This window comes from Erpetoichthys calabaricus, chromosome 1, assembly GCF_900747795.2.
Source record: "Erpetoichthys calabaricus chromosome 1, fErpCal1.3, whole genome shotgun sequence".
Lineage (NCBI taxonomy): Eukaryota > Metazoa > Chordata > Cladistia > Polypteriformes > Polypteridae > Erpetoichthys > Erpetoichthys calabaricus.
This window is the reverse complement of record NC_041394.2, coordinates 245,623,751-245,646,929: the sequence shown is the minus strand read 5'-3', so window position 1 is coordinate 245,646,929 and position 23,179 is coordinate 245,623,751. Positions and strand designations below refer to the sequence as shown.

At 40.5% G+C, this 23,179-nt stretch overlaps 1 protein-coding gene across 3 annotated transcripts in view; it reads right to left on the bottom strand.

Moving 5' to 3' along the window:
• Positions 1 to 763: 763 nt before the first annotated feature.
• elk3 (ETS transcription factor ELK3) overlaps positions 764 to 23,179 on the bottom strand; it is a 47,150-nt gene continuing 24,734 nt past the window's right edge. For 2 of the 3 annotated variants that reach the window (XM_051931358.1, XM_028813584.2), the window contains exons 2-5: positions 21,994 to 22,202; positions 12,387 to 13,190; positions 4,252 to 4,374; positions 764 to 1,325 (exon numbers count right to left, since the gene is read on the bottom strand). In XM_051931358.1, coding sequence (XP_051787318.1) covers positions 1,227 to 1,325; positions 4,252 to 4,374; positions 12,387 to 13,190; positions 21,994 to 22,200 — 1,233 coding nt within the window. In that variant the 5' untranslated portion in view covers positions 22,201 to 22,202 and the 3' untranslated portion in view covers positions 764 to 1,226. The remainder of the gene's footprint in view (positions 1,326 to 4,251; positions 4,375 to 12,386; positions 13,191 to 21,993; positions 22,203 to 23,179) is intronic. The other variant, XM_028813601.2, reaches the window with a different exon arrangement.

The window sequence follows — 23,179 nt, the reverse complement described above, 5'->3', positions numbered from 1 at the left end:
GTGGTGAAGGGAGAGCTGAGCCAAAAGGCAAGGCTGTCGATTTACCAGTCGATTTACGTTTCTACCCTCACCTATGGCCACAAACTTTGGGTAGTGACCGAAAGAGCAAGATCGCGGATACAAGCGGCCAAAATGACTTTTCTCTGCAGGGTGGCTGGACTTTCCCTTAGAGACAGGGTGAGGAGTTTAGTTATCCGGGAGAGACTCGGAGTAGAGTCGCTGCTCCTCCACATTGAGAGGAGTCAGTTGAGGTGGTTTGGGCATCTGGTTAGGCCCCCAGGACAACCTCCCTGGAGGGAGTGGGTGGGGGCGGGGGGTGTTCCGGGCATGCCCCACTGGGAGAAGGCCACGGGGCAAACCCGGGACATGCTGGAGGGATTATATCTCCCGGCTGGCCTTGGAACGCCTCAGGGTCCTCCCAGAGGAGCTGGAGGAGGTGGCTGTGGTGAGGGATGTCGGGGCTTCCCTGCTTAGGCTGCTGCCCCTGAGACCCGACCTCGGATAAGCGGTGGATAATGGATGGAAGATGTAAACTGATATCTAAAAGGGCCGGCAAGTGGATAACCTGCTACATTTTTCAATAAGCACCATTGGTAAATGCTCTGTGAACTTTATGCAATCTTCTTTTCAGCTCCTTGCCCACAATCTTTATAGTTCTGTACAGCCGTGAAAGCCACTTGCACATGAAGTCATGGCTACTCTCATACCACTGGGGCCCCAGGTCAGTGCACTCCATGGAAATTAAGAAAACCATTCTTTCAAATAGCATTCAATGCTCCATTTTTATTTAAACAACATAATACTTATTTTTCTAAAAGCACAATATAAAATAATGGGAATACATTGTATCAATTCCTTTATGAAAAAAATGAATGCTGTTACAAAGCTTTTTTTTAATACTGATAGGAATTTCGTCTTTTTCACTTTTTTTTTTAAAGCTGGAAAATACATTTACATAGTACATAAAATTTTATACATGAAGGCACAGCCGGTGGTATCATTTAAGCACAAGTGTATACAATACAAAGTAACACACAAACACACAAAAGAATCCAATTCACAGCTTCCTAAGGAAACCAGCTCATGACACAAGAGGCCCCAAGTTGGGTTAGCAAAGATTACTTGCTGTTTACACAATAACAGATTCTTCAATTCAGTTAACGTGCAAAACCAAACGCTGATTTGAACTTCACATCTAGAGAAGTGACACCCCCTTCACTCAGCAATCAGGACTTCTGGCTGCTTGCAGGAAGTAGCATCGGGGAAGATGATCCATCCAGATTTGGAATGGGCATTGGTATATGGCCATTTAGTAATGTAGGAAACTGGGGGGGGAAAAAGGAGAGAAAAGTGAGTGTCCTCAGCAGAGTTATCATAAGAATGAAACTCTTACTTTAGTGCCAATAATTCTACAGTTGTAGCCCAGACCTCCACTGACATAAGAATTTTACACACAAGAGGAGACCATTCAGTTTGTTTAGCTAATAGCTAATCTGTCCCAGCATGTCATCCACATTCATCTTAAGTGTTGTCAAGCTTTCTGCTTCAAGTACAGGACTCAGTAGTTTATGCAAAGAGTCGTGGGACTCTGGAACAAAGAAGTGCTTCCTGACTTCAGTCCAAAATACTTTTCCCCTTAATTTCCACTGGTATCTTTGAGTATGTGATTCACCATTAAGTTGAAAGAATTCTGCTGGATCTACATTATCAATGTGTTTGAGGATATTAAATACCTGGATTAGGCCCCCACACAGTCTTCTCTGCTCGAGACTAATCAGGTTTAATTCTCGAGACTGTCAGAGTAGCACATGTCCTCAAGTTCTGGAATGCACCTTGTTGCTCTCCTCTGTACAGCCTCAAGTGCTGCTATGTCTTCCTTGTAGCACAGTGACCAGAACTGCACACAATACTCCAGATGAGGTCTCAATAGGGCATTATATAGTCTAATCATAATGTTTCTTGACTTATTTTCAACAGTTTTTATAATATAGTTTAACAACTGGGGTCTAAAATGCTTCAATTGCTGCCATGTATTTCTGGTCATTGCACTACAAAAAAGGCAGAGCAGCAGTTGAATCATTTTAGCCACCACTTGTCCTTTTCATTTCAAAACTACCAGCATATAGGGCGGAGTGGTGGCTCTGAGGCTAAGGATCTGCGCTGGTATCCCAAAGGTTGCCGGTTTGAATCCCCGTCACTGCCAAAAGAGATCCTACTCTGCTGGGCCCTTGAGCAAGACCCTTAACCTGTAATTGCTCCAGGGGCGCTGTGCAATGGCTGACCCTGCGCTCTGACACCAAGGGGTATGTGAAAACTAACAAATTCCTAATACAAGAAATTGTATAAGGCGAAATAAAGAACAAAAAAAAAACTGTGTAAAGTTAAAGACCTATAGGGATGGTTGGATGGGTTGATTTATTCAATTTCTTTTTAATCAAACTACTGAAATTTGATCAGTAATATCAAAGCATGAGGTTAAAGCATGGGTGTCAAGCTGAAATTCTGGAGGCCTGCAGTCTGGGCAGGTTTTAATTTCAGCCACTTTCTCAATCACGGCTGCCAACAGATGACCAGCTAACTTGATGTGTGTGTCCTTTACATATGTCAGGAAAAAAATAAAATCAAAGTCTGCTGTGGCAGAATGAGAGCCCCATCAAGCCAAACTGAAAGCAAGAATGCGCTTCTAGTAAGATACTGGGTGGTCTTTCAGATTCCCAGTTACGTTTTAGTATTAAAACAACACAAAGATTTAGGTTCTGGATTCAGTGATTCCAGACTTGTTTCCCTCTTGCTGCAGGGACCCTTGCAGCTTCTGCAACCCCCAGCTGGGCTAAATGGGCCTGTGAATTGAACATCAACTGATTTTATTAGACGAGGAAGTCCATGAAGTCTACAGTTTAGTTTATTGTCCCAAACATCTACTTTTTTTGATGTTTCTGTCTAACAATTGCACCCTGTACGTGATTACTGGCCTCTCTGTGACTTTTCTCACAAGTATCCTCCTTGTTTGCTCAGAGGGTGTTGAGGGATGATCTTTGTAGGCAATGCCTGGGGAGCTTCCACTCCTTGATAATTGAGTCAATGGTGCCAACCTGCGATATCCAAACACTTGGTAAAAATGTATGCATTTGTATTATTTGATCTCTGCCTTTTTTTGGAATGTCCTTTACTCTTCATTTTCACAGCCATCCTTTAGTGATCATTAGGCAATTGTTACTCACCTATGGGGCCATAAACTTAGGCAAACAGCAGGTTGCCTTCCTTCCAACATAAAACAATATCACATTAAAAAAAGAAGTAAAAACAAAACTATAAAAGCTAAACACTCACAGGGAACAACATTCTTAAGATTGTGAATTGGTTAAGGGACAGAATATTTGTGTAAGGTACTATATGGGCACAGTCTTGTGGATGTGATGTCACAGGTCAGCCTCTGCTCATTAATCCAGATATTGGGTTTCATAAAATGATAGTGTGAACAATACTAATACATACTTTTATTATTCACATCGGTCTGGTTAGAAGTTTGCTGCGTTCTGATAAATCTTTAGAAAGAAGTGATCTGACTCAGCCTAGAAAGTCAATAGTGCAGTTCATGCTGGTTCAACTCTCGTGGGTTTGAATCCCAGACCAGTCACTGCCTGTATGAAGTTTGCATGTTCACCCTTTGTCTCTCTCTAACTTCTTGTTTTTTCATCCCACAGCTATGAAGATTACCATAACTGTGATAACTACAATTCTAAACCGGCCTCGAGTGTCAATGCAATGAACTGCCATTCCATCCGAAGTTGATTCCTATCTTGTACAGTTTGATAGTACCTCAAATGCACCATCAGCACTCAAAAACAGGATTCGGTGGTATTGGTAAATAAATGAATAAATAATGTGGCCGGTGATCTCACCCCTAAGGCACACATATGCCGATATTTATTGGGGGGTGCACAGGAAACATGAAAAACAAGGAGTTTTTTGAAGTAAAGGTTTCATTGGCAGGCTCAGTGTAGCTTGAGTGGCTGAAATATAAACCCGTGCTTCCATTTACTGCACCACCACTTTGAATTAATGTCTAGTGGCAGATGGGGTCAGGATGGACATCAGCTGATGTGGTGATCCTGGTGCACATGTTTTATTTCCAAAATGTGCTCAACAAACAACTGATGACAGGTTCAAGGACCCCTCCCGCAGCAGCAGTGAACAAGTTCTCACAACACAATGCAAAGCAAACGTCTGCCAACATGGTGGCCATATTACCTGAAATAAAGAGTTTGGTCCCTGCAGCCTGGCAGGACTAAGAGGAGCCACTGGACTCAAACTGCTCCAGAAGTGAATGCTAGACAGCAACGGGCTGGGAGTTAACAACAGTCCTGAAGGTGTCTGAAAGACAAGGAGAACAGGGAGAGTTAAGCTCGGCCTTCCCTTCCCAAAGAGGCCCCTCATCGGCTGACGTGCAAAGGAAGTGTGGGGCAGTTTACAGGCTCCAAGGAAGACTTCCTGAGCAGCACTCATACATCTCTCAATTTACATGCAGGAAACCACATGCTAGAGGGTTTAGAAATAGCACTAAAAAAGCCGAGACATTCATTCAGCATTGTCAGAGAATGGAAGGCGACAGGCATTTCTAAAAAAATAAAATAACCTATAATATAATGTAATATATTATATATATATATATATATATATATATATATATATATATATATATATATATATATATATATATATATAAACCACACAAGATTTTAAGAATGTTTCATTAGTTTAACCAAAATGGTTCAATGACATACAAAATGAGCACAATGTTACTAAAATGGATGGGAACCCCATTCACTTGACATGACTTAATCAGGAGTCTAGCACTGGAGGTTCAAACACAATGATGCCAGCTGATACCCCACCACCTGCCTGGACACCAAGAACACATCCTATGAGACTGCATCCATAAAAATACTACAGACAGGGGCTATTCAGAATAAAGTCTCCTTTGAATTGTGCAGCACAGCCTGCTGTGGACTGTGACCATCAGGTTGTCAGTTCAATCACACTATGCTCCTGCCAGTGCACTATTTTCAATATTGCTGCTGCTTCTTTGTCTTGTCTTGCTTGTGTTTTAATTTTAATTTAAATTTTAATTCTATTTTTAAATTGTTATTTGCATGTCATGTTGTTACACTGTGGACCATGAGCTTCGCAATTTCGCCTATCTGTACACTTGTATATGGTTGAGATGACAATAAAGTTCACTTTGACTTATTTGTTATACTGCCATCAAAAGGCACTATATAAAATAAAGGTTGGCTGTGAGCAACACTTCAATTTCAGGTGTGGCTGAAGGTTTGTGAATGCTGCAGATCTGTTGTTGCCAGTCAAATGAGTAAGTCCACACTTGATGGCATAGGTCATGGTGAACATGGTCTTAAAGCACTTAATCAGTGACATCATTACTGGCACAGGGTGATACAGAGCCTGGACCACGTGAGTTTAAGCTTCATTAATTTAGCATGTGGGCGGTGTGGTGGCGCAGTGGTAGCACTGCTGCCTCGCAGTAAGGAAACCTGGGTTCGCTTTCTGGGTCCTCCCTGAGTGGAGGTTGCATGTTTTCCCCGTGTCTGCATGGGTTTCCTCCAGGTGCTACGGTTTCCTCCCACAATCCAAAGACATGCAAGTTAGGTGCATTGGCGATCCTAAATTGTCCCTAGTGTGTGCTTGGTGTGTGGGTGTGTGTGTGTGTCCTGCAGTGGGCTGGTGCCCTGCCCAGGGTTTGTTCTTGCCTTATGCCCTGTGTTGGATGGGATTGGCTCCAGCAGACCCCCATGACCTTGTGTTGGGATATACAGGGTTGGATAAGAACTGACTGACTGACTAATTTAGCATGCAGATCTTCATGTTAAGCATTCAGCTTGTATATCACTGGTTCAGTGGTGGAGCTACTTGGCATCTGAACCTTCACACAGGCTGTATTAGCATCAACACTCTCCACCTCCATCACTGATTAGCTTCTAAGTGCTCCAAACTATCCAGTTCTTGGTATGTTGTTCACTAAAATGAAGCAGGTAGTACTTTTTTGTGCAGGTTCACATTTCTTTGTTTGTCTGTTTCTTATTCACCATCATCATCCTAAGATATCAAAGCATTCATTTAGGTGGCTGCTTTTATAATTAAGAATTTGACAAATTAAAAAAAACAAGCAGAATAGTGCATTAAAATTAGACCACGAATCACAAGGTACAGTACATGGTAACATACCCAATATGATCAACAAACTGGCCTACAAGGACTTCTTTCCATATATTCTGTAATGTCAACTGGCATATGAATGGAAGGTGTTCTTGGTGTCTGTGTACTGCTCACTTAAGTAGTAGTGTACCGCTTTGTGTTTTGCAGGAGCACTTGCAACTGGATGTGTCAAATGAAATGACTCTGGATGAACATGTACAATTAGGTCCATAAATATTTGGTCAGAGACAACTTTTTTCTAATTTTAGTTCTGTACATTACCACAATGAATTTTAAATGAAACAACTCAGATGCAGTTGAAGTGCAGACTTTCAGCTTTAATTCAGTGGGGTGAACAAAAAGATTACATAAAAATGTGAGGCAACTAAAGCATTTTTTGAACACAATCCCTTCATTTCAGGGGTTCAAAAGTAATTGGACAAATTAAATAACTGGAAATAAAATGTTCATTTCTAATACTTGGTTGAAAATCCTTTGCTGGCAATGACAGCCTGAAGTCTTGAACTCATGGACATCACCAGATGCTGAGTTTCCTCCTTTTTAATGCTCTGCCAGGCCTTTACTGCAGCGGCTTTCAGTTGCTGTTTGTTTGTGGGCCTTTCTGTCTGAAGTTTAGTCTTCAACAAGTGAAATGCATGCTCAATTGGGTTAAGATCAGGTGACTGACTGGGCCATTCAAGAATTTTCCACTTCTTTGCTTTAATAAACTCCTGGGTTGCTTTGGCTGAATGTTTTGGGTCATTGTCCATCTGTATCATGAAATGCCGCCCAATCAATCGGACTGCATTTAGCTGGATTTGAGCAGACAGTAGGTCTCTGAACACCTCAGAATTCATTCGGCTGCTTCTGTCCTGTGTCACATCATCAATAAACACTAGTGTCCCAGTGCCACTGGCAACCATGCATACCCAAGCCATCACACTGCCTCCACCGTGTTTTACAGATGATGTGGTATGCTTTGGATAATGAGCTGTTCCACGCCTTCTCCATACTTTTTTCTTGCCATCATTCTGGTAGAGGTTGATCTTGGTTTCATCTGTCCAAAGAATGTTTTTCCAGACTTGTGCTGGATTATTTAGATGTTCTTTAGCAAAGTCCAATCTAGCCTTTCTATTCCTGAGGTTTATGATTGGCTTGCACCTTGCAGTGCACCCTCTGTATTTACTTTCATGCAGTCTTCTCTTTATGGTATACTTGGATATCGATGCGTCTACCCCTTGGAGAGTGTTGTTCACTTGGTTGGCTGTTGTGAAGGGGTTTCTCTTCACCATGGAAATGATTCTGCAATCATCCACCACTGTTGTCTTCCGTGGACGTCCAGGTCTTTTTGCGCTGCTGAGTTCACCAGTGCTTGCTTTCTTTCTCAGGATGTACCAAACTGTAGATTTTGCCACTCGTAATATTGTAGCAATTTCTCAGATGGGTTTTTTTCTGTTTTCGCAGCTTAAGGATGGCTTCTTTCACCTGCATGGAGAGCTCCTTTGACCGCATGTTGTCTGTTCACAGCAAAATCTTCCACATGCAAGCACCACACCTCAAATCAACTCCAGGCCTTTTATCTGCTTAATTGATAATGATATAACGACGGACTTGCCCAAACCTGCCCATGAAATAGCCTTTGAGTCAATTGTCCAATTACTTTTGAGCCCCTGAAATTAAGGGATTGTATTAAAAAATGCTTTAGTTGCCTCACATTTTTATGCAATCGCTTTGTTCACCCCACTGAATTAAAGCTGAAAGTCTACACTTCAACTGCATCTGAGTTTCATTTAAAATTCATTGTGGTAATGTACAGAACCAAAATGAGAAAAAAGTTGTCTCTGTCCAAATATTTATGGACCTAACTTTAGCTCCTAATCAAAACCTGCTGGTCTAACGAGTATGGTTTGCCTTCTCTCCAGCAAGTGCTCAGGCAACAGAACTAACTAAACCTGCATGGGGACCTCCTGCTAGTTTCACCCAATTACATTTGGTGCTAAATGTTAAATGGGGCTACTTCTTCATGCACCACCCTGAAGGTGAGCTAAAGCACTGGCCAGACATTGCGGCCAGTTCACATCACGAGTCTCATGTCATCAATAACTGGCAAAGAGAGACTGAGGCTTGAACTGCATTATGAAGTAGTTTCGTTTGGCCACTGCAGGACTCAGCAGTCCACCATTGCTACTGCTGATGAGTTTTTCCCTATTTTCTGTTTACAACTGCCATGTTAAGAATACACAAGTCAAAGTTTTCCCCTCCCCCGAGTGGAGCAGAGCATGAAAGAAAAGATGTCTACTGTATCTACTGAACACTTTCTAGCAGATCAGGGTGGCAAGACTTCTTGTGCCAGCTTGTATGTGCCCCAAGTCAGGCTTAAACGCTGAGGTGACAGCTGAGAAAGTGAACTGTTGAAAGTAACACTTATGACTACGTTGCTTGCCCTGAGGTTATGCCTCTTCTGGGTTCAGGACCATAACCCGTGATGAACATGTGAAACTAATTTGACTGGATTTTTTTTCCCTTCCCCTCACCCTCCATCACCTAAATGAAAGGCATTTGTGTGACTGAGGAGCCCAGCACTTGAGTTTTAAGTACATATGGGATCACTTAAAAACTTTTTACATTTTATTCTGCATAGTGCTTTGTGCGTCTATCCGCTCAGGCCACATGTCTGTTCTTCACAGTGCTGCTATGCACTAATGAGCCTAATTTTCATTATTTGCACAACAAAACGTCCGTCTAACATAATGCTGACACGCCGTATTGTATTAATATTCACCAGGGCGGCATGCTCATTGGTCCGCTGTCATATACTTTTGGGAGAATGACTTCATAGTCTGGCCTGCATCCACCCCTGCAGAGCTTCACGAGTCTATCTTCAAGCCAGCAGCACTCTTAAGGGATTTACCAAAAAGGAATAAAAAAGTGGCAGTAAAGAAAAAAGGAATATTTGTAATTTGTCATTACACAAAACTGTAACTTACACATTTTTTAATTAACTTGTATTCTTTGTGTTGCATATCCTATTTGACTGGTAATGGGGATCACTATGAAGGGCTCTACATGAAAGAAACATCGCCTGATTGATTACATTTATGGAAAGCAAGCAGAAAACTCAGCTAACCCAGTACAAATGCCATGCTTTGGCAACACTTATCAGCAACACTAGTAGGCCTGCATTTTGTACTTAATTGTCGGGAATTGCTGTTCGTCTTGGATTAGCTCCAGAATGTGATTTACTAGGGAACTATAATAGGTTCCTCAAAATGTGCTATTGTAGTCTTTAATAAGGTTTAATGCTGTTAGTATACAATTTAATCTGTCCGATGTGTGTACCTGCTTTTTCCAGTTCCGGGGCCTGAAGGCAAGAGCCCACTCTGGCAGCACAGAACCCGGGAGAAGTGCCAGTCCATCACACTCACTTAGAAGAAACCAGCGTAGAGTTGCCAATTAAACCAGACACATGTTTGGGTAATAATAATTCTTTACATTTTTAGAGCACTTTTCTTGCTACTCAAAGAGCTTAAACAGCGAGTGGGTAGCCAGTTCAATCACCAGTAGTGTGCAGTTTCCACCTGGATGATTTGATGGCATCCATATTTACGCCAGTATGCTCACCACACATTGGTGAAGGGGTCAGAGAGATGGAGAGCCAATTAGAGACAAGGGATGATTAAGGGACCAGAATGGACAAGGCTGTGGTGGGCAATTTAGCCAGATCATCAGGGTACACCTTGCTCTTTATGAAGGATGTACAGGGAACTTTTATGACCAGAGAGAGTCAGGACCTTGGTTTTAGGTCTCATCCAAAGGATGGTGCCATTTTTACAGCACAAAGTCCCTGTAACTACACTGGGGTTTTGGGGACCACAGGGTAAGCTATCCCTGCTGGCCTCTCTAAAACCTCTTCCAACAGCAACCCAGCTTTTCTTAGATGGTTTCCCATCTAAGTGTTGGCCGGGACTGAACACGTTTACCTTCAGGTGGATGACCTCTTCTGAAGTGCAAATGGTACGGCTGCTGGATATTTGAGGAATGCCTACACAAGGTTGAGAGAGAGGGAGAGAGGAGTTTGGAGCATGCACTGACACAGCGCATTACAGCACCCACCACACAATGATGGATTGGAATTGACTCTGGACCTGTGAGCAGCAATCCTGCATACTTAAAATTCGAATAAAGATACCAATATGTTTTACTACCAGGGTGGTGCTCTCCAAGGTTCAAATCCTGAATTTAGCTATTGTCTGTGTGGAGTCTGCATTTAAATCCTTTCTCAATGGGTTTCCTTCCCACATCCCCACAGACACTGCCAGCTCTTTGTGTGTGTGTTTGTGTGTGCATCCCGTAAAGCACAGGCACCTTGTCTGGGGTTGATTTCTGCCTTGTGCTCAGTACTGTTAGGATAAGCTCTCTCACAACTCAAAATCTAAAAATGTTATATTTTATAGATTTAAATGTAATACACTTGGCTGATGCCTTTATCCAAGGTGACTTGCAACAAATATTTGGTATACAGATAGGCAGTGTGGTGTGAGTTTGTTGAATTTGTTCAAAATTAATGCACTATGACTTACTAAATGACCTGAAGTGTGTTAATTAGAATCTAATGAAAGTCACTCACACTTACTGTCTGGATGAACTTCTATTACTACTACTTCTATTAATACAAAAAATCAGCTGCAATTGTTAAAGCTTGTTTATAGGAATAACAGTATAAAACACCATGCAATAGCACCAAAATGTGACAATAGGTATATGTGCTGTTTCAAACACAGAATAATTACCTATAAATAATAAAGTATTAGTAGTAGAAGTATTACTGTTATCCCATGTACAGAGTATAGTGAACTAACTTACTGGCATGTCCAATCAATACACATCTCGTCACCACTCTCCAGCATTGTGAGAAATACAAAGTATTAATATATAGATATTAAATGTGTATTGACCTTAATCAAATATAATAGCATATTTAAGAAAATAAACTTCTAATAAAACTTTTTTGTGCTCGGTGGAGTCAGTTGTGTCTGTCACCAGATAGTTCATAGTACAGTAGCACCCTGGACATATCATTTAAATCAGTCTAGGCTGCAAATTCCTTGTGAATGGTTGTGGTATGGATGTGCAGTATAAGTCTAAAATATTATAAATACACACAGTAATACAGTATTATATAAATACTCACATTCAGAATAACTGAAGAAAAAATGCCTGCTAACAATGTCTCCATTCTAAAATGTTTCATATAAACAGGTGCTGCATTTGTTTGCATGTGTTCTTATGTTGCAGAACACCAATTGGATGGCCTTTCTGTCAATCAGAGCATGCAAATAATCAGGAGGCACCTGCGATTCAAGAGTTAGACAGGCTTTCCAAACCTGTTTTTTTACTTTCTTCAAATCTCAGAAGTGACATTCGACAGTAGTGTCACTGCCAATGTGATAATTTAAATAAATTAGAAATGTAAATTGATGGGTAGAAAAAACAAGCTGCCATGGAGTGAGTTCAGTGCAGACTAAGTACAAATACTTGAATACTGCAATGCCAGAATCAGTGGGGCACTGTATTAAACCATTCATTAAAATAACAGCAGTATATTTCTGGGTTTGGATAGTTTCATGGACATCTCAGAAAAAATACATCTGCTTAATATTCTGCTTGCACGCAATAGTTCTTTTCATGCATGTTACGTAATTGACGATCCTTAGCTGGTCCCATGTAAATGTGAGTGAATTAGCGTTTGTCCCACCCAGGGTTAGTTCCCCTTGTGCTGAATTCTGTCAAAACCTCCTGTGATCCTGAACTGTTTTAAAAAAGTTGAAAAAAATGTTATGTTGTTTTACTGTTAATCCACTGTCTAACAAAGTGCTAGTTCCTTACATTACTTTAGAATAAGATAAGTCCTAATAATATGTTTCTATTTATGAAAAGCCAGGTATGATTATGGCCAGCAGTTACTTCTACCAATTCCTTAAATGACAAACTCAGTCAGAACTGCACAGTGTCTTGGCAGTATTACGGTTATTCAGACTTGGTGGTCATCTACAAAAAAAAAAATCTCAGATAATTAAGGCTAGACTCACACCAGGAAATCTGATTGAACGTCAAGCACATTTAGGATGATGCCCCAGTCCCAGCTCCCCAACAGCTTACCAAATCACACTTACTTGTGCAGTGAAAAAGGCTGGCGTCAAAGACCCTGAGGGAAGTGCGGGGCTATTGAGGGCAATGGAGCCGATATCAGTGCCTGAGAGAAGTAAAGAAGGGGCAGAAATCTCTAGTCCTTTGGGCTTCTTGGCCTTTGGAGGAAGGGTGTCGCTGTTCCTCTTTTCATACAGGTGAGGGGATCTGGCCTTGTGGCTGGCAGAAAGGTTCAAAGGTTGTGAGCACTGTTCCAAGTCATCTGTCTCCGGGTCAGGACTCCTGCTTCCTGACAGGAGAGGAGAACTGGGAGAAATGGATGGGGAGAATTTGGAGGTGTGGCCTGACATCACTGTGGACGGCGATTTCGCAGAAATGGAGGACGTCAAAAAGGCAGTCGACTCCAGGGCCTCGGCAGATGAACAAGGGGAGGATGGCATAGACCGTGTCATCAGAGGCACGTGTTTCTCCGATTTGTTTGTAACAAAGCGGATTACAGTCCTCGCCTCATCTGCTGGCTGAGCGCCTTCCAGTTTCTCATCTGGTTTTTCCACTTTTATTGATTTGAACACCTCTCCCTGATTCTGAAGAGAGCTGATGGTAAACGAGGAATAGAGGCCTGAGTGAATATAGTCATTGCGACCAGCATGCCTCAGGGCAGAAAGGGCATGCTTCTGTTGTTCTTTAGTCTCAAGATTCAGGGTCTCGCTGTCCTGCAGCAGCAAGCTGTCTCGGCCCAGCTCCACTGTGTGAGGGTCCATTTTTAAAATCTCTGGGAAAGACACAAACTTGTACACAAACTTTTGTCCAATCACCTTTTTGATAATGTTCTGTTAAGAAAGCAAAAAAAAACAGAAAATAATTTGTTAATCTGCTTAAAAAGTGGGTCGCAAGAATTGAAGAGCCCTTTATGTTTGTGGACAAAAGTCCAAACCCTCATCTGCGTGGCTCACTCTTCATTTCACCATCATGTAAGCAAGAGAGTTTATGAGGCATTTAATGAGCTTGCCAAATAAAGAATATAAAAATTGTATTTTCAAGAAAGAGTTCTAGATAGCCAGGGTAGGTGTTACAGGACTCAATACCAATACAAACTCCCTCTTATTTCATATTGCACATGGAGCCATCAAACAGATGTATTTTTTTCATTAGTTTATAAATGTATCTTGTGTGTGCCATGTTGCGATACAGTGTGTTGTTGTGGTTAAAGTGTCAGTCTCCATATGCCAAGGCTGTGGACTCCAATCATTAGATAAAAAACATTAAGAGCACTCAAAAGGCTTTGTATCAATAAAATGTATTATTTATGGCATTATAGTTGTGACTAGGACACTCTCCGGGCTTGCTTCCTTTTTGGCATCTGATGTGGTCAGGTTAGGCTTTGGCTCCTATGATCATGAATGAATGTACAGGTATCTATACCTGGGAAAACTCAGTAGTCTGCTGAGGGGGCTGTGGCCCCTTCAGACTTACATAGCAGGAGGCGTTTATTCCGAATTGTAATATAAACTTTTATCAGTCCATCTCATTCCTATGGCTTGCTAATACAATGTAATTTGACTCCAATGTCTGATACTTGAATGATGTCAGAGTGTTCTCTTCAATTGTAATATGGGCAGCTTCTTCCAGATTCCCCTTGGCCATTTCTGGATTTGTTAATTGAGGGTGTGGTGATATTTTTATGCATTTATTTATCCCAGTAACCGTTGTCAATGTTTTTCCCTGCGGATGCTTCAAAACATGTTATCCTGTCTTGCTGCATTGTTGGGAAAAACACCCAAGGTTGCCACCCTGGATCATCCATAAGATTACTGAAGGATGACTTGAAACACCCCATGATTACCAGGAAAGCAGTTAATTACCTCAGAGGAAGAGAGGAGGAACTCTGACAAGAGTGATGGGGGCACACAGAAGAATAGACTGTTGGAAAACCTGGAACTGGAGAAGCCTAAGTATTTATTTACAGGTACATATACTGTATGTACTCTCCTACACTTTAAAGGATTGTATATATAAAATCTAAAAAAATCGCCAGCATGTTTTACTGCGCAGTTGGAAGAATAGTTAGCACCACTGTCTCATGGATCCAGCCTCCTGATTGCAGTTTTATCCATATTTGTTAAAAAGGCTGTGTAAAAGATGAGTACTGATGCATATTTTGTCACCAACCCAGTCCGACTATGAATTTGCACCTTACTGAGAAACCTCTCAGAAAGAAGTGATCTCATTTATGATATCACAGTGAGTAGTGCTGCCACTACATAGATCCTGCCATCTTGGCTCATATCTTGAGTCTGAACCCCAGCCTGGTCATTCTCTGTGTAGTATTGGTGTATTCTCCCAATATCTAGGCAGATTTTTCTCTGGATATTTCTGTTCGCCTCCCACATCCCAGAAGCATGCAGGTTGGGCTGACTGACCTGTCAAAACTGGACCTGGATGAGAAAGTGTGGGTAAGAGGGTGACAGTGTCCTATAATGGACTGGTGTCCTGTACACAGTTGTGACAAATGCTCGTGGCATAGATACTGGAATGCAGAAACTAGTCAGAAAATGAACAGATGGATGAATAAATGACGAGTACAAAAGTTGTTTGTTGGACACCTAAGGAGCTGCTATACTATATGATATATACTAGCACAGTGAAACACGTGTTTGTTAAAACAAACAGTGATACAATGGTTAATTCCATCTGTTTCAATCACGCCATGCATTTACAGCCATCTGTTCACCGGATATGCCTTACTCCACTCTTTCTTTGAATGTCTTGTTCCCTTTTTCATCAGACATTCTAGTACTTACATCCCTCTTTCTTTGTGCTTCCTGTTGCCTTTCTTCATTATACATTCCAGCCCCGTTGTGGACTCCGGATGGCATGACATATGCTGTACGGTTTGCCATCTTACACAGGCCACTTGCCTTTGTTTATTGAACATTCCCACCCTCTTGTGGACGCCGGATGGATGGACATTTTCTCACATATATCTATAGAAATGGATGTCACACAGTATGATGTTAGATATTGTTCTGTAGTGAAAACAAGGACTTTACCGCCATTTTACACAGATAATCAGTTTCTTTCTGCATTTTAAGGAAGATTCTTTTAGATCATAAATACATTTAGACAGAGTCTAGTAATCATGACTATTTTTTTTTCAACATAGTAGTTCTAAGGGCAATGAAAAGCTGGTATAAATGGCAATCACCAAGTAAAGCCATTTCCTAATTTACACCTATTTCAAATGTAATTCTGTGTCACTTATGGTTTTCGGGATATTGATAAAATTAAAAAGCACAGCTGATAAAAAAAGACTTATCTAAGTGGGTTATAGTAACCCTAACCCTAATTTTCTAATAACATAATAAAAGTGATTCAATGCTTACACTTTTTCTCTTCCCCCAGCCTCTTAACTGTGTGCCATTACTCAGGCTTTAAACAAACAGAACACTTTGTTACACCAAAATAATTTAGTAATGTGGCAGTTTCCATGAGTCTTCATTAAATGTCATTCATTATAATGTGTAGACACACTCAATTGATCTATTAAGACACTTTTCCTTTACTTTCTGTTTGCACATTTTAGGGAGGGTTGCCGATGACCAGGCCAGGCCACCCTATCCCAAACACTTGTCTCTTGGTATTTCACTACAGCTGGTGCATCTTCTGTGGCAGTAGTAGCACCATCAAGACCACCTCAAAAAAAGTGTCACCTCCCCCAACAGTCAAGCTTAATGCATTTATTTTTCTTTAGAAATGAATTTCAAGCTACATATGAAATTATAATTGTGTGGACTTTTAAAGGAGTATCCAGTGTGTTTTTCTCCCTGCCCGACTTTCACACTTCACCTCAAGTTAAATTTTTAGAAGACGATGAGTTCCATACATGCTGAACACTTGTAGTAGATCAGTTTTTGTAGTGTAACTATTGCAAATCTGTTTCCCCTCTTCCTAAGTTTTGTCAGTGGAAATGTCAGACAAGGCAAGTAAGCTTTTTATTCTCTTACTCTGATACAAATACATGACAATTTTGTTCTAATGCAGGCTGTAGTCTACAGATGGTGAACATCATTGACATTTACAGCCAGACACCAACAAATTCTTCAGAAGTTTAAAAAGACATTAAATGACAATGAGGACTAAAAATTCTGTATTTGCGGTTAATTGGGGCGTTCGTATTTGAGGTTTACTGTTAATTTTTGCAGATACACATTAAAGCATATTGAGAAATATTTCAGACAAAATGAAAAAATAAATGTTCACATAAATATTGGGAAATGTGACAATTAATAGATAATAAAATATGTGAGCATTGTGAGTGCTGTGCTGGACCCTTTCCTGGTTGGGATGCTATAAATGAAGAACAGCATGGAAGAAGACATAACCAGGCCGGGGTGGGATTGAATCAACATCCCATACAAAAAGGAAAAATTAATGGCTAATGTGGGGGAGTTGGTGTATTCTGGGCAGTTCCTTCGCCAATACGGTAGATGGCAGTGTTCCACTGGCGTGGACCCAGTAAGGACATCTGCAGGAAGGTATGGGAATCACAGTTCTGAAGAACAGCTCTGTCGGGGGCCTTGGGTACCCTTGTGACTCCCTGCTTCAGAAGTGCTTCCATAGAGCTATACCCCAGTACCAGAAGTACTCCTGGGTCTGACATAAAAGCGAGCCGTCCATCCTCCCCCGGTGATTCAGGAGGCAGAAGGAAAAGCTCACCTGGAGGAGGAAAAAGAGGAGCGTTTATTATAAAAGATTGTGAAATTGGCTTGTAAGAAGGTATTATGCGACAATAAAAACCTTTATTTTATACCTGGGACTGTTCAGTGTTATGTGTCTGGTGGTTTGGAGCTCAGTGGCGCCGGCGCCCCTGGTCTTTCACAGCATAAATAATAAATGTGCCACAAAATATGTTTTTTGTTGCTTATTTCATTATTTCCTCATTCAATTATTTATTCATGTACTTCAGTATGCCTTAAAATGAAAACTGCCATTTTCACTCGTCAAACTTGAGAAAGTACGTTATAGCGAGTGCTGTAATTTGTGCACATTAAGATCTCAAGATGCTGGTCTGCTTATGGTTCCAAGGATTAATAAAACAACAATGGGAGGTTGAGCTTTTAGTTACAGGGCCCCTAAACTGTTGAATGGTCTGCCTGCTACTATAAGGGATGTCCCTTCGATTTCAGCTTTTAAATCCCAGCTGAAGACTCACTACTTCAGTTTAGCATATCCTGACTAGAGCTGCTGATTAACTGTACAGACTGCATCTCTGTTGTTAGTCATTAGCACTAAAACATAAGTAACATGATAGTTATAATTGGATACTAACCCTCACCTATTCTGTTTCTCTTCTCGGTACTCAAACGTGGCACTTGGTGCCATGGCCCACCTGCCAAGTTGTTTTGCCTGCCTAAGGTAAAGTCACCCCTGATGGAGGATCGCAGGAATCGTGGGAAAGAGGGGTCCTATCATCGGATTGGCTGGCCCAGCACTGTTTCAGCCGTGGAATGGCCAAATGGGGGAGGCAGCTTGATGGATGAGGTCTCCAGGACTCTAAAAATATCCAAATCTTATTATGTGATATCGTCTACTGTTAAATTCTGCTCCGTACTTCTAAATTTTTTTTTTTTTTTTTTTTACTTCTAAAAAATTTTTTATTTTATACTGTATTAAGGATTTGTTCTGTTCTGTGTATTGTATTGTATTGACCCCCTTCTTTTGACACCCACTGCACACCCAACCTACCTGGAAAGGGGTCTCTCTTTGAACTGCCTTTCCCAAGGTTTCTTCCATTTTTCCCTATAAGGTTTTTTTTTTTTGGGAGTTTTTCCTTGTCTTCTTAGAGACTCAAGGCTGGGGGGCTGTCAAGAGGCAGGGCCTGTTAAAGCCCATTGCGGCACTTCCTGTGTGATTTTGTGCTATACAAAAATAAACTGTATTGTATTGTATTGTATTTGCTTTGATTGGTGAATCACTGCTAGAGAGGATTTTAATTCTTGGCCATTAAAGGTCACATTTACAGTAGATTCTGCACATGCAGACTCTTAATGATGAATTCACATGTTCTTGAATGAAAGTAGCCATTTCACGCAGCAATTTTAGACAAGATTTTCTTGTACTCACACCTGCCAGTGAGCAAACATTCGTCATAATTATGAGTGTTTCATTTTGCGTGTGGTATAGGGTTGTATGGTGTATTAAAAAGGCATGTTTGATGTGACGCAATCAAGATATCATGGAGGACAGACCTAACCCCCCACCCCCCTTACCCCAAACCTCCCACCACTGCTTAGACTCTCACCGAGAAGCGGCACAGAGTGCAGCGTACCAGAGAGGCTGGATTTAGGAGAAAGGCAGAGTTACCATAAGCTCCGATTACACCACTCTAATGTTGAGTTTGATGTTTTTCAGTCTTATGGGTGCTCCAAATGCACTGGCCATCGATACTAGTTTGTTTCAGGCCGACATATCTACCTCACCTGGTTTTTTATTTGTAACTAAGATTGGTTAGTTCTGTGGTAGGGCCCTCATCCAAGCCTGCCCTATCTTATACCTCCCGACTGTGTTCTTTTTTTGTTGGCTCCTATTTTTTAACAAAACTATTTCTGGCAATCATTGGTTTGTACTGGACTGTGGTGTTAAGCGCTCCCCCCTCACTTCTATTATTATCATTTGTTCCCTATGTTACGTTTATTTAGGTTCTCTATTCTTATTTTTAAATTTTTTTATTTTGTATTGTAACAGAACGACTCATACTGGGTCGAGGCTCCAGAAGCAGTCCTACCTGAGTTGGCCTGGTTCCACTTTGGTCAACTTCCCTCTGTATTCGCCATTATTCTGTTATTTTATATTTAACTGTGTAATGTTTTAAGTTTAAACGCTGGGGGCTACAGTTGCCAATCCCCCGGTCCTAAGTTGGCTAAATTATCCAACCCTATATGTTTGCTTTTCTTATTTTTATTAGTTTATTATATATTGCAACAGAAAATGACTCATACTGGGTCGAGGCTCGAGAAGTAGTCCTGCCTGATTTGGCCTGGTTCCACTTTGGTCAACTTCCCTCTGTATTTGCCATTACTCCGTCTTTTTATCTAAAGGCTTTTTTATTTTTAGAAAACCTATTTTTTATTTTTTTACCTTTATCTGCAATACCATATCGAAGTTGCAGTTGCTACCTTCGTTATTTGCTTCAGAACCATTTTGGCACTGGTTCTGTGGTCTTAAACCTTACCAAAGTCAAAATGTTAGTTCTGAACCAACATTAGTGTGGTGGGATTTAAATAAATAAATACAAAAGTAAGCAACAAAAACATATTTTGTACCACATTTCATTATTTATGTCTCACAAACTGTTATTTATTGTCTCAATACATTTTTTGTGTATTCATAAATTTAATTTTGTCTGAAATATTCCTTCATAAAAAGAAATGACAAAATGTATAAAGCCTGTTGATACAATAGTTTGTTTTTTTTTTCTAAGAAGACTGCAAAGGCAGGTGAAAACAGGAAGGTTCAAGAGACTGAGGCAGAAATCTCAAAACAGAACAGTAGTGTGAATTAGCAAAGAATGAGACAGCAGAGGAAGAGGAAAATAGTAATTAATGGTGATGATTTTGTGGCTGTGTTGCCAAAAAGCACAATAACAGGAGAATTAAGTTATATTTAACTGTAAGAAAATGTATTTATGATAAATATGTCTAAATACACAAAGAGAAGAAATGCACCAATGGAATATTGTAGTAATGAGAAGAATACATCGGGCATGTCCTTTGGTTTGATGTAAACAAAGACTAAATGAAAATAAATATGGCGCTTCTTCATTAGAGTATGTCTCGGAATATTTCCATTCATAATTTAATTTACAATTGAGTACAATAACTTAATCTTATGCTCACTAGATTTTAAGTTACAATGACCATTAATTTTTCTATGTAAATGATTTGCAATATTATGTGAACAATATCTTTATATAATTTATTCAACAGGACTTAAAATTAATTAATGACATCCATCACTGCCATTAGCCATTATACATCTCTACAGTTGCATATGTTAGCGTCAGCTATGCGACTGTTCTTGATGTGCCCCCTCACACTTATTCCTGCAGCCCATCTGGCCTCACTATTGAAAATTTTCTTTAGGCGCTACTACGTGGCAACCAGCAGGTTTACCCAAAACATTCTGAATAGCATCCCTTTGCTTACTCGGAAAAAAAAAAAAAAAAACTGAATCAAAACTGATCACTTATATATATTAAAAAATGAATACAGAAACTCTAAACACTTTTGAGTTTAGGTTTTTATTTGTTCTGGCTAGAGTCCAATATCTGGTTTCAAATTCTGCATTTCTTGCTGTCTTTGTGCTGTTGAAACACTCTTTCCTGTGTGTTTCTCCTACATGCCCCCAAAGATGTGTGTTTGTGTGTGTTATGTTGATTGAGTGAGGTGGCCAACACTGCATGTTAAGTTCCTGCCTTGCCCAAATGTTGCTGGGCTGGGCTCCACTCCCTCCTGCTATATTGGATTAATAAGTTTTGGGAATGTTGTGTTACTTCTTCTATTTTCCACCACCAACTTCAGTCAGATTTTTGAACATAGCCTGAATAAACACTAACTTTCCAAACTTGAAAATCCCAAATGTATGACCAGTACAGTTAATGGTGCACAGTGACACAAGACATGTCTTTGCCTACCGATCACTTCTCAGCAATCTAGGGGCATGCAGAGATCAGAGCAACGTGTATAGAACCTTCAATGCCCAAGGGTCAATGCAGGTGTTATTTGTGTCAGACAGGATGTGATCAGAAGTTCCTGATTTAAAAATGGCCTACTTGTGAAAGCATTGGACTGTAAACCAAAAAAGCTCATCTTCAGTCAGCCTGCCTGTGACTCACAATGTGAGCTGTCCGTATGTAAATAATTGTAAAACTCTTTTGAATGATGTACCTTGTTCTAAGGAACAATGAGAACTACTACTTATTAAACACAAGAGTGTGTCACATGCCAGTGAGCATGTGCAACAATTAATGGACAAGACCCACCTATGCAAGCATGAGTAAGTACATTGAAGATAGCTGCTGACAGCTTCCAGAAGAGCTCTGCACGTAAGTACACTTCCTATTTCTCATTCAGACAAGAACAATGATTTATATTTGCACTGTTCTTTTGAAATATCCTTTTCTCTTTCTCACATTTGTTGTTTTACTTGTAGATGACCAATTACAGATGCTTTTCTATATACTGAAAGGCAACCAGTTTTCATTGGGTCTTTCACTAACCTTAAAAGATGTCAAGTGTGTGGAAGAGCATCAGACTGAGATGAGAGTATGGTGACTGCCCCCATATTTTTTACAAAAAGTAGAAGTAAGAGTGGTGAATATTTTCATGGGGTATCATCTTCCAAAAGGGAAGCTCAACTGAAAATCATGAAATGCCGCTTTTGACAGTTCACTCTAAACTGAGTGTGTTACATGCCAAGTCATACCATCATTTTAAAAATCACACATGTGTTGTTATGGTCTTGTCAGCTTCTGAATGTGACATTTTTGACAACATGTCATGAGGGTGAAACTGCTGCTACTTTGATATCATCATATCAAGTCCCCTTGCAAATTGTTAAAACAGGCAGCCTCACCTTATCATAGTAGTATCTGAGAGCTCTGCTCAGCTTATCATAGTTCATGTTAGTTTTGTTTTTCCGAAGCCCCCAGAGCTTGGCTACCTCCTCCGCCTTCAGCAGCTTGAACTCCCCATCATTGGATGTCCAGCAGATCAAGTTTTCATGCTTCTGGTCCAACAGTAACTGAAGCAGGAATTGCCACAGTGTGATAGCACTCTCCATAACTGAGAATGAGAGCAAAAAAGATGAGCATTAAGAATGGTGGGCCTTTCATAGACTCTGTAATGGAATCTAATGTTCAGTAAAAACACTTCTTTTGTTTATATTGTAGTGTATATACATGTGCTGATGGGGTTCTAGTGTGTACCCCCACATTCCTTAATTTGGCACTGTAATGTGTATTTTTGAAGTCACTAGTTATAAATCTGTATCTACTACTACTTACAATTACCAACCAAAAAAGCATAGCACCATGTTCATACATTTACTGTCAGTAACCCTTTGGAGACTTACTATTAATTACAAAAATGTATAATATAATATCCTCATCTCTCTCTCTCTCTCTCTCTATTCTGCTCATCTGTCTCAAGGTTTTAAAATACTGTATAATACTATCTAACCCTGAGCTGGATTTGGAGGCCATAAAGTTCCACAACATCCAGTAACATTAGCAAACCCACTCAGCTGGGCTATAGCCTATGCTTGTGGCAATGGACACAGAGCAGAAATCAGTCTGGACAGGATGGCACTGCATTGAGGAGCCCACTCAGCATGTGGAGCTAATTAACCAAACAAGCAATCCTTACTACACATGGGAAGATATGCAATTGACACCAAACACTGCGGCACTGGATACACAATGGAATACCAATATATACAGGTATCTTACTAAGACATCTTATAAAATTGATTCCTTCTTTAAAAAAAAAGAATCATTCATTGAGGCTGGTTTCTCCTTTACAGCAGCACTCAGCAACAATTACTTAAGACTCATAGTCTTCACTTTATCATACTGCAATGACCTTTATCCAAAGTGAAGTACAAGTTTAGAGTCCATTACAACTGTTTGCAGGAATTTTGTATAGCTGGAGCACAGGCAGGTTAAGCAACTTGCTCGGGGTCATACAGAAAGGTGCAGGTAGTAACTGAACCAGCAACGTTATAGTTTCATGTGAGACACACACAAATGTAGCAAGAAATC